This window comes from Penicillium crustosum (genome assembly GCF_028827405.1).
Source record: "Penicillium crustosum strain IBT 35664 chromosome Unknown utg000002l_segment0_segment0, whole genome shotgun sequence".
NCBI lineage: Eukaryota > Fungi > Ascomycota > Eurotiomycetes > Eurotiales > Aspergillaceae > Penicillium > Penicillium crustosum.
Window position 1 is genome coordinate 3050774 of NW_026623123.1, and position 11456 is coordinate 3062229.

General features: G+C 48.7%; 5 protein-coding genes across 5 annotated transcripts; 3 read left to right on the forward strand and 2 right to left on the reverse strand.

The window, feature by feature from the left end:
• Window positions 1-1320: 1320 nt before the first annotated feature.
• N7487_004660 (uncharacterized protein) lies at window positions 1321-1868 on the forward strand (the record flags this gene model as incomplete). The annotated part of the gene is made up of 3 exons (XM_056872407.1): window positions 1321-1449; window positions 1525-1758; window positions 1815-1868. The coding sequence occupies 3 exons, from the start codon at window positions 1321-1323 to the stop codon at window positions 1866-1868; spliced, it is 417 nt and encodes a 138-aa protein (XP_056730127.1).
• Window positions 1869-2490: 622 nt separating this feature from the next.
• N7487_004661 (uncharacterized protein) lies at window positions 2491-3237 on the forward strand (the record flags this gene model as incomplete). Its single annotated transcript, XM_056872408.1, has 1 exon — window positions 2491-3237. One exon carries the CDS (start codon window positions 2491-2493, stop codon window positions 3235-3237), a length of 747 nt encoding a protein of 248 aa, XP_056730128.1.
• Window positions 3238-3661: 424 nt separating this feature from the next.
• N7487_004662 (flavin-dependent quinone reductase) lies at window positions 3662-4323 on the forward strand (the record flags this gene model as incomplete). The annotated part of the gene is made up of 2 exons (XM_056872409.1): window positions 3662-3732; window positions 3801-4323. The coding sequence occupies 2 exons, from the start codon at window positions 3662-3664 to the stop codon at window positions 4321-4323; spliced, it is 594 nt and encodes a 197-aa protein (XP_056730129.1).
• Window positions 4324-4491: 168 nt separating this feature from the next.
• Window positions 4492-8836, reverse strand: N7487_004663 (ATP-binding cassette transporter YOR1; the record flags this gene model as incomplete). Its single annotated transcript, XM_056872410.1, has 3 exons — window positions 4492-5853; window positions 5919-8672; window positions 8729-8836. The coding sequence occupies 3 exons, from the start codon at window positions 8834-8836 to the stop codon at window positions 4492-4494; spliced, it is 4224 nt and encodes a 1407-aa protein (XP_056730130.1).
• Window positions 8837-9799: 963 nt separating this feature from the next.
• On the reverse strand, window positions 9800-11296 carry car2 (ornithine-oxo-acid transaminase; the record flags this gene model as incomplete). The annotated part of the gene is made up of 3 exons (XM_056872411.1): window positions 9800-9985; window positions 10050-10751; window positions 10829-11296. 3 exons carry the CDS (start codon window positions 11294-11296, stop codon window positions 9800-9802), a joined length of 1356 nt encoding a protein of 451 aa, XP_056730131.1.
• Between the last annotated feature and the right edge of the window lie 160 nt (window positions 11297-11456).

Here is an 11456-nt window from a genome sequence, read left to right on the forward strand (position 1 = left end):
GAATTGAAAGGATAATAGTGAATGAGATAAAAAAATGTTGACTTGCTAGGTTCATTGTCGAACCAAGCGATATGGTCGGGGGCGCGTAACTGACAGTGGTGGATAGATTGGTGAATAGAGTGGTGGATGGGAATAGATTGTCCTCGACGATGACTCTCCTTTGCCCATCAACACGAAAAATATAGCCACTCTCTTCTAGTGTTTTGTATCGCCTCTCTTTAGCGATATCATGCCTTTTGAAAGCGGCGAAATGAATATCAAAACACGATGATGGGCAAAAATATGAACAATCTGATATTAGAATCCAGCACCATGATTTACTAGAATTGATTGGTTAGTGCGTAACGAGGTCATGTCACCCAACGATGGAAGAGTTACACCATATTCTACCAACGGAAAATAAAATGTAAGGCGATTTTGTGCCTTGATGGCCCACACATAGCCCTTAGGAACGAGGCAAGGGTTTGTTAACCCTGCTACCCTGCTGTCAGATGAACTCAACACCGCAATCTGAACATGAGAAGTAGGGTAAACGAGGGACACAGCAAGCTCAAAGGAGAGAGATTACACTTGGTAGAAAAGGACAATGGTCAACAAGTTACTACGGGCCCATTCAGTCCCGTGTGTAAGAACCAAGAGGTTTCAATTGCTACCAGAAACTATGATCTCATTTTGGATATTCTAATTTTGGCCCTGACGTTTGCATGTTTGGTAAGATTTGCTCTGTTCAGCCTCATTTACCTGTTAGCGATCATTCTATTTCTGGGGGTTGTGGAGAACTCTCAGCTGACCAATGCATCTTATGTAGCCCTATATTGTAGACGTTTATCTCCCTCAAGCCACTGTTATATCTCAAGAAATATCATGGGCTTAGCTCATATGTGAGATAGCCACCGTACGAACCCTCAAATCTTAAAACCTTGCCAATAATATGAGGGGCAGATTTGAAATCAAGCCCGTGTTCGTTCCTGGCCGTTGAAGGTGAGACCACAGCCTGTTTGCTTACTTCAATATGCAAGGCGAATCTATAATAAAGGGAGATTTTCCAATGTAGTTTCCCGATTGACCTTAGCGTCAGGCGGCTATCCGTGGCTTCCTTGAACTGTATCTGAAACTTAGAGAGACTCGGCCAATCATCATCTTCGACGCTTTTAGAATCCTAGGGGTCACTGTTAGGGCGAACCCTTCATCCAGATTTTGAGTATATAAATACCCCACGATCATCGCATCTTATGATTCACCACACCACAGAACATCTTATACGATCTTATCGTCTCACTAGCATATTTCCCACTCTACAACCCTTTGTTATCAATCAAAATGAAGTCCATCTTCTCTATGGTTCTCTTCATCGTCGCGGCCATTGCCCAGAGAGCCACAATCGGACTCCCCGTTGAGAACCAGAAAATCAATTCCGGCAAGGAAGTCGTTATCCAAGTTCAGCGTCCTGTAAGTTCAAGAGTCCGGGATGCAAAGTTCTTCCAACTTAGTCACCCCAATCCTTTATACTAATATATCATTCAGAACTCTCTGAGTCCGTCCAAGGAAATGGGCGTAGCAATCGGTCTCTCCTCATGTGCATCCTCACCCTGCAGAGACGCAGATGAGGTTCTCGGAACAATTCTATACAACGGGCCTTTCAACCCCGTGTACCACGAGTCCTACCTGCCCCCATATGAGAACTTCACGGTAACGGTGCCGGCCTCGGCTACCCTTGGCCAAAGCCAGATTAATATCGCCCATGCGTCTCTGATTGGTGTAAGTAAATCTCTTGCATTTGCTGGAATTTAAGTATGCTAATTGTTGAATTGCAGGCCGGTCCTTCTGCATTCTTGGAGTCTCTCAACCAGACTGTCTTCGTTGTCTAGTTTTCTAGATTGGTGACAGATCTAGAGCCTAAAGCCGGCCTTGTGCTCGCTTTGTACATTTGTTCTTTTTCTATTCTTTTTGTAAACTGCTTTTGGTGTGAGTCCTGCATCGGGGATTTTGTGAATATGCCTTGAGATGAATTTGTTGGTGGATATTTGAATATTGTGCTCAGTCTAGTTGGTTATATAGATACTTCGAGCAATGCATTTATGTTAAAGATATGAAGTGCTTTTTAAAGTGCATGGGAATAAAGAAAGTATGAGAGAGTATGAGCGACAGATGTCTTTGAAAATGATGTTGCCGAGTTTCTAGGGTTTCTGGGGTTTCTTTGTTTCGGACCAACCATTTCTTCCTAGTCTTTCTTATTGAACTCTTCGCTCGGACGTGATCTCTATTAAATGGTCAGCCTTTGGTTGGTTTATTATTTCCCGAGTCTTATTGACATCTCTATCGGGCCATCTATAGAACTCGCCTGTACATCTACTCTTTGTCCTGTGAATAAGACTACAGTCTCAATAAACGTCATGTGCAGCTGCTGGTCATTTGTTACCTGGAAAAGAGATCTTTCTCCTCTCTTCAATTCCACGGAAAATTCCAACGTCATCGCTCGTTGATTCTGTCATGATGGACAAAGTCTTCTCCCGCGACTACGACCCCGTCCCCAAAGGCGATGCTGATGGCGACAGCGATGCCACCACCACAAACAGACCACCCCGTCGGGGCCTCCATCAATTTCTGAAACGAAACCTTGCTGCAATCACCATCACTGGCCTGCTCATGATCCTACTCCTCGTGGTCATTGCCGTAATTACAGCTATCACTGTGGAACCCTTCCGCAAGGTCGTTGTTGTAAAAGGACCACCTTCTGATTCGCTTGCATACCCGGAATCACTCGAAGGCCAGCGACAGTGCCTTCCACCAGCTCCACGAGTAAGATACTCATGCGGAAACTCAACCAAGGAGGCCGAAGCCCTCGGGTGCGCCTACGATCCTCTTGCTGGCTGCTGGCTGCACAAGGAATGTCCGCACGACTTCACGCACGAGTTCGCGCATTTCAATAACGGCAAGCCGTTTGTCTATTTCTATGATGAGGCTGCCACCAAGCAGATGAAGGATTACACTGAACTCGGCAATAACCCGGACTTCTATTGGACTGCTGTCCGCGAGCATCTGGTCCATTGTCTGTATCTACTTCGACGAGGCCACGATGTTCACATGCGTGGTGCTCGTCTGGATAATATGCTTAGGGACCTAGAGCATGTTGATCACTGCACCAATATGCTGGCTAATTGGCTGCGGAGACCGGATCCTGCGTTGGAAGAGATAGGCACTCAGGGACAGACTCATTGCTTTATGTCTTGTGCTTGATTCTTGGGTATATAGTCATTGTTTCAAAAATTGAAGGAGAGGTATATAAGAGCCGGCAACTCTGTGTCTTTGACAGATTCTGTTCAATCTTCCTTGGGTTCTTTTATGCAAAGTCCAGAATGGCAGTGGCTTTCCAATGTTTCCCACTATTTTGTTATACTATCTTAATTTAACTACTGCGTAGCTTGTATCTTTTTTCAAAAATGAAGATCATCATAAACCATTCTAATTGATTCCAATAATAGCCGAAAGTAAATTTTTTTTCCAAAAAAACCAAATGTAGTAAAATACCGAGTTTCTGAACTCCGACTCCCCCGAGCTACTATGTCCGCAACCCCGAAACCATAGCCTCCCACGAAACCTCATATATAAAAAAAGGATTCCCCAATTCATACTCCCAGGAGTCATTTACAACATACTCAAAATGCCCCCCAAACGTGTCGCGATAGTCACCAGCAGCACGCGCAGCCCGCGTCTCAACCCCACAATAACGCAGTACGTCTATGACGTCCTCATCTCCAACCCGACGATCCCAACAAACCACAACGGAACACCCGACACAGATCCACGCCATATAACATTCGAAATCATCGACCTAGCAAAACAATCCCTACCCCTCTACGACGAGTCTGTCATCCCCGCCAGCCTACCCCCGCAGACCCCACCCCGCACTACAGCAAAGCGCACACGCGGGCGTGGTCCGCTGTAGTGCGACAGTACGATGCGTTTATCTTCGTTACACCGCAGTATAACTGGAGTATCCCTGCGAGTCTGAAGAACGCGCTTGATTATCTCTACTTCGAGTGGAAGGGGAAGCCGGCGGGGATTGTTTCGTATGGTGGGAGGGGTGGTGGGAAAGCGGCGGATCATCTGCGTGGTATTTTGACGGGATTGCGTATGAGGGTTGTTGGTACTGCGCCTGGTTTGCCGGTCAAGTTTACTGGGTTGCCTGTTGGGGCGTTGTCGGAGGAGGAAGAGAAGGTGCAGTTGGATGAGAGGGATCTTGCTGGGTGGAAGGAAGCTGGGGTTGAAGGGATGATGCAGAATTTGGGAATGGAATTGGTTTGTGAATTGGATAAGGAGTGATTAGTTCTTCGTGTTCAAATGTTCTATAGAGAATAATGTAGAGATGCAGAATTGAAAGATGATACGTATGTGTGTATGTATTAATTAATAGTCACTTTTGACGTGCCTTAGTATTTTATATGTATGATGTGTAGAGATTATGTACTGATTTTCAAAACATCAATCATCTCAGTCAGTATTGAGAATGTCCTCGCGTGTGATCCCACTGCGCTCACACATGGCACGGAATATGCCATCTGCCTTATCCCACAGCACAACTGGTGCATCCATCTCAGCAATCCGACCCTTATCCATAACACAGATGCGATCATAGTGGATGATAGTGCGCAAGCGATGCGCAATACACAGCAAAGTCTTCCCTTCGAAGCCCTGAGCCATAGTATGCTGGATCTTTTGATCGGTCTCGAAATCAACGGAAGAGGTAGCTTCGTCGCAAACGATGATACGTGCGTCACGGACCAGCGCCCGGGCGAGGGCCATCAGTTGCCGCTGGCCTAGAGAAAAGTTCAGGCCTTCGTCGTCGACAGGCGATTCAAGGGTGAGTGCTTTTGTCGGGCGCGCTTTCACGTCACTGCCTGTGACTGGGGTAGTGGCTCCACTGGCTGGCCCGCTTGGCAGTTCCTCGCCTTCGAGTTCTTGTTCTTGTTCGATGAGGTACGCCTTGCGCAAGGCAGACCATAGTTCGAGGTCATTGTGCTCATTAAACGGATCAAGATTCGAGCGGATCGTGCCCTTGAATAAAGCGGGGTCTTGGGGGATGATGGCAAGGCGGGATCGAAGGTCGTGGAGGCCGACAGTGGAAATATCGATGTCATCAATTTTGATGCTACCCCCTGATAGTTCAGTTAAACGGAATAGTGCAGACATGATACTCGATTTGCCGGCGCCAGTGCGGCCGACAATACCAATGCGCTCGCCTCCTCGCACGTCCATGGTGAGGCCCTGTAAGACGAGTGGAAGGCCAGCCCGGTAGCGCATCTCCACGCTGCTGAACTCGATGTGGCCCTTCTCGGGCCAGCTAGATGACACCTCGGCTAGGTGCAAAGGCGCTTCCTCTTCCAACTCAGTACCATAGTGGTGAACACGTTCTGTGGCGTTCATGTTGTTCTCAACCTCGGCCAGCTGACGAACCGTGAACTGGAGCATCTGTGCGATAGCCAAGATATAAGACAGCACCAACCCGGAAATACTGGGCGAGACATTGAACCGAGAAGTGACAACCAGAACACCGACCACGAAGACTAATAAAGTCGCCACGGCATCGAGTCGGACACTGAGCCAACGCTGATTGGAGAAAGTGAGGAAATAGGCCCCGTTCATCACATCGATCGAGTCTCGAATGGTGCGGCGGAATTGGTTCTCTACGCCATATGCTCGAATGCATGCGATTCCTGTGATGGCTTCGCCGAATCTGGCATACACCATTGAGCGCAAGACACTCTCGTGGCGCTTCATCTCACGGGCGGACGCTCTGTAATAGTTCGAAGCTAGTAGGAACAGTGCAATCATAGGAACAAGTGCGATGACGAACTAAAGGGGGTTAGCAAATCTCGCACCACAAATACCCAAGACATTTCAAGGGAAAGATTACTCACGTAGTAGAAGAACACTATGACTAGGACCATTATAGAGATAATCATAGTCATCGTCAAGGCATAGATACGCATCGCATCGGAAAGTTCATTATCCATCACCTGGATATCCTTCGAGAAACGGTTGGTGATTCGTCCAAGTGGCGTGGTGTCGAAGAAACTCATAGGCGCGCGGAGCACCCGAGACATCGCACGCTGAAGCATAGTCTTGCTAGCATTCGTACCACACGTGGTCATATAGGTCGAGAAAGAGAACATCAAGAGAACAACACTGCCACCCAGTCCAGCGTAAATTCCAATATACTGGCCGGTCGACAGCCCCGGGTACTTGTCAGAAGTCCAGTAGGACAGCCACAAACTAGTCCAGACGTTGGCGACATTCGTGAGGCCGAGCAAGATGAATACCATGACAGCATTGAAATAACTGCCGGAGGCTTGGATATACGCCTTCCAGACACTCCAGTCAACGGATTCGGTGGCCTTTTCTTCTTGCTGCATCAGGGCTGCTGCGGGTTTTGCTGGGGCGGCCTTCTTGGGGCTTGGCTCGTTTTCGTCTATTTCATCCGTGACTTCGTCCACAACCTCTTCCTCTTCCTCTTGCATATCCTCCTGTCGAGAACTAGACATCAGCCGCTTGAAGACCTCATTGTCGCGCATCAGGTTTTCGAATGTATCAACCGCATTGATCCGGCCCGCGTCCATAACAATGATTCGATCACATCGGCTGAGCACATGGAGTTGATGCGTCGCCAAGATTCGGCAGCGATCTTTGAGCAAACCACAGATTGCCTTGTCCATGATGTGACGACCAACGTGTGCATCGACAGCCGACAAAGGATCATCCATGAGCACCATTTCCGCATTGAAATATATGGCTCGGGCGATGTTCAACCGCTGTTTCTGTCCACCAGAGACAGTGATACCTCGTTCTCCAATCTCGGTTTGGTCTCCATTCGGTAGGATCTCGAGATCTGGAGTGAGTGCACATGCATCGATAACTTGCTGATACCAAGCCTCATCATATTCCTTCCCAAATAGAATGTTGTTGCGCACGGTGGTGTTTTGGATCCAGGCATACTGGGGACAGAATGCGCGTGTGGTACTCAGACGTACAGTACCATCGGTCACACGCATATCGCCCGCCAGAGCCGAGAGTAAGGAACTCTTGCCACAACCGACTGTTCCAATTACGGCTAACAGTTCATGCCGGCCAACTTCAAAGGTCATATCGTTGAGTTTGAACGGCTCTATGGGGGTTTCATCGGCGTTATCCTCTTTAAGTATTGACTTTTCTGTTGGTTCAGGGTGTGCAGCTGCCTTCTTTCCGGCTTTTTCTGCATCTTTTTCATCTGTCGGAAGGCGTTCCCAGGTAAATGAAGCATGTTCCATCTCGATTGCATTCTCCATGTTCTGATCCCGCTCGATATCTTCTGTTTGTTCTTCGGCGAGCAAGAACTCCTGGATTCGATTAAAAGCAGTCGAAGCATCGGTCACTTGACCGATGACCATTGGCAGCATGTTCAACGGCATCCGCAGAGAATTGAACAGCGCCAACGAAGAGAAAATCGGAGCGGGGTCCAAGTCATGTTTTGACAGCGCATAGGTAACGAAAGCCAACATCGAGGCGAAAACAGGAATAGACATCGCCACACAAAGAATGGCGTTTCGGATCGCAAGCAGTGTCTGGATGGATCGGATTTCTCGTCCACGGATCTCTTTCAGACGGCCGAGGAAACTGCTCTCCCAACCGAAGTATTTCACGAAGCGCACAGCTTGTAGAATTTCCTGAGTGAGAGATACACGTTGATCTGTGATCTTGTTGATATTCCGTCGTCGGGTGATCAAAGATCGCACGGCGAAAGTCAAAAATGGCATTCCAATTATCAGCAGTGCGTACCCGGACAAACAACTGTAGCCAATGTTGACCAATAGGAGGACAAGTGTTACTATAATGGAGATGGGTGCTGTCCAAATCATGTGGAACATGCCGCAAGCCAGGTTAATTCGGTCCACATCAATACTCATGAGAGCAGTGATGCGACCATTGTTCCATCCGCGGCCATCACCTGCAATGCCACCAGGTGCAGGAATCGCGGTGTCAGGTTTCTGTTTCTTCCCCTTTTCTCCGGGCTTTAAGAGAGCATCCTTGGTTGTCTCCAAGGCTTTGACTTCTTCGGGGGTAGCTTGTCCTCCTGCCTTAGCACGACCAGATAATTTCATAGCCTTGTTGAAGATGTGAGAAATAAGCACCGCGCGAATCTGCCCACCAACAACTTGGCCCCGATACAAGAACTGATTCGTACATATGCTCTGCAGTGCCTGCATACAGGTGATACCAAGGACGAACCCCATCCCCTTGCCGATGTGAGGCGCCGGCTGGCCAGCCTTTTGTGCGACATAAGCCTCCGTCGCAAAAGCAATCAAGTACCGCGTCAAATACGGCGCAAAAACCAGCAACAGCGAACTGAAGAACTGACAGATGCCGCCGAGCAGAAATTCAAATCTGAACGTGTCATATAACGCCCAGAGAAGCGGGCGGTTAATGCCACTCTCCGTGCGCTTTTCCAATGCAGCGTCTAATCGACCAGACAATACGTCAACGGCACGGTCGGGATTGACAGTCCAAATATCCTGCAATTCGAGTGGACGTAGATAACCCACTTTCATCAACGGGGACATCCATTGGAAGGACAGAACACTAAAAATGGAAGCGCCATATTCATGCGATACAGATCGCTCCGTTGGGACAGAAGGGATCTTTTGCATTCGCAGCGGATTGAGCCTGCGATACCATTTTTCTTTTGAGGCTGCACGTCCAGATCGGACACCTTCGCTTCTTCGGATGCCGATCTTGAGGGGGCATTGGCCTGGACTTTGTCATCCGCCACCACTACTTCACGTAGCGGCTCGGGCGCCGACATGCTGAACTTTGATCTGCTATCGAATCTAGATCACTTGGGCAGTGTTCTAGAAATTCGAGGTGTAATGGGGAAAAAAATGGGAGTAATAACAGATGTGGAGACGGCCCCGAGATGCTGAATGCGGAAAGCGGAGATAGTGTCGGGGATTAGGAATTAAAGGAAATAAGGAATCAGGGAATTAGGAAGAACCGAGGAGATATATATTGAAAGGGGCCTTTAAATGGCTATAGATACGACAACGAGAACGGAGTATTAAGAAAAAGTCAGACGGAAGTCCGGACCTTTTATGATAATCCACCTAATAGGGCCAAGCTTCCTAAGATGGGGCTTGTTGGGCCTGTCATGATACATCAAAAGGCAAACCAACCAAAATCAATCAAGTGAAACAAACATGCGTTCGCTTAGAACTTCACTATCAACCGTGGACTGGTGTCTTTGTTGGTTTGTAGTCACCGGCAGTCGGCATCACGGACTTCATCATTCCCGTTCGCCGACATTTGGATTACTAATGTCTATATGGTCGTACGGGTAGTGGACCTCGGGTGAGTTGTGGGGGCTGATTTGTTATCATTATTTTTGTTGTTATTATTGATTCTAACCAATGTTAACTTCTTACAATTTCACTAACAAACTAGCAGACTATGTTCACAATCAAAATTGTTATGATCCATTCTGCCCTATGACATACAAGTTTTGAGCCCGAGAAAGGAAGGGGCAAAAAAAAGGAAAACCATTCCATCATCACGTCGTGGGATAACAAGCAAATCCAAGACAGTAAATGTGCCAGATAGGGACATTTTAGTCATCTCAAGCTTGTGTCCAATGGGAATCACATGTAGCCAGCCCTAATCCAGAGAATATGATATGCATGGCTTATGGCAGATCGTGGATTTCCCACGCGGCTTTGGGGGTTGCGGCTGTGATCTGTGGCACCTACAGAGGTCCCGTTCTTTATAGCTCCATCTAGTTTTCAAGGTCAATCTTGACCTTTTTCTCCGCGGGAGGGATAATCTCGTCCTCGGATGTGCCCTTGAGGTTGGGGAGGTCTGTCACGGCCTCCTTGATGATGCCGAGGGCCTTTTGGATCTCCTCCTCCGTGATGACCAGTGGAGGTGCAAGCCGAATGATGTTCTGGTGGGTAGGTTTGGCCTGGAGAATATAAGAGTCAGCGATCCCCGAATAAAACTTAATGAGTGGGGACTCGGATACATACCAACAAACCCTTCTCCTTCATCAACATGCACAGATCCCAAGCGGTATGTCCATTCGTCTTTGACTCATCAATGACGATAGCATTGAGCAGACCCTTTCCGCGCACTGTCTGGATGACCGGGCTCTTGATAGCCACCAGCCCATCCCGGAACAAGTGGCCGAGCTGCTCTGCGCGCTCCACCATGTTCTCCTCGCGCACGACCTCAAGCGCGCGAATAGCAACGGCACAGCCAAGTGGGTTTCCGCCGTAGGTCGAACCATGGGTACCGGCCTCGATCGTGAGCATGACGTCCTTGCTACCCAGCACGCAAGAAACTGGGTACATACCACCCGAGATGGCTTTGCCGAGCAAGACCAGGTCGGGCTTGATTCCGCTCCACTCGTGGCACAGCAGCTTACCCGTGCGGGCGATACCAGTTTGGATCTCGTCACAGATCAGCAGCACATTGTGCTTGTCGCAGAGTGCGCGGGCCTCCTGCAGGTAGTCTGGGTCGGGGACAACGATGCCTGCCTCACCCTGGATAGGCTCGACGAGGAAAGCAGCGAGATTGGGGCCAGCTGCCTCGAAGGCCTCACGTAGAGCTACCTTGTCATTGTAGGCGATGGGCTTCTCAGTTCCTGGGATCGTGCATCCGATACCGGGAAGATAAGGGCCATAGTTCTCGCGTGACTCAGGGTCGGAGGATAGGGAAATGGCGGCGAACTAATGCAAGGGGTCAGCATAATCAGCCACCGATGTACCTTCACGGGTGTAACAGGGAGGGGTCACAATTCACTTACTGTACGCCCATGGAAGTTATTCTCTGCACTCAAGATAACGGCTTTGTTTTCCGGAATGCCCTTGACCTTGTATCCCCACTTGCGGGCGATTTTGATACCTGTCTCGACAGCCTCGGCACCGGTGTTCATAGGCATCACCATGTCAAAACCAAAGTAGCTAGTAACAAACTTGGCAAAGCGGGGGAAGACGTCATTGTAGAAAGCACGGGAGCTCAGAGTTACTCGCGAAGCTTGGTCTACCAATGCAGCAATCAATTTGGGGTGGCAGTGACCTTGGTTCACGGCAGAGTAGGCGGAGAGGAAGTCAAGGTAGTGACGGCCTTCAGGGTCCCAGACCGAAGTACCCTGAGCCCGGGCAAAGACAACAGGAAGAGGGTGGTAGTTGTGGGCAGCATATTCCTTCTCGGACTCAATGGCCTCAGCAGAAGAGGCAGCATGGTAGTGGGAGAAAGACCCGTTAGTAGCCATGGTGGATTGCGGGGAGAGCTAAGAAGTTGGGGGAAGTTGGAGGCGATGGGGGGGATCGGCAATGGGGTAAAAGAGAGAGAAGATGAATTTGAAGAAGTTGAAGTTGAAGAAATTGAAGAAATTCCACCAAATAAATATGGAAGATAAGAGAAGTTATATA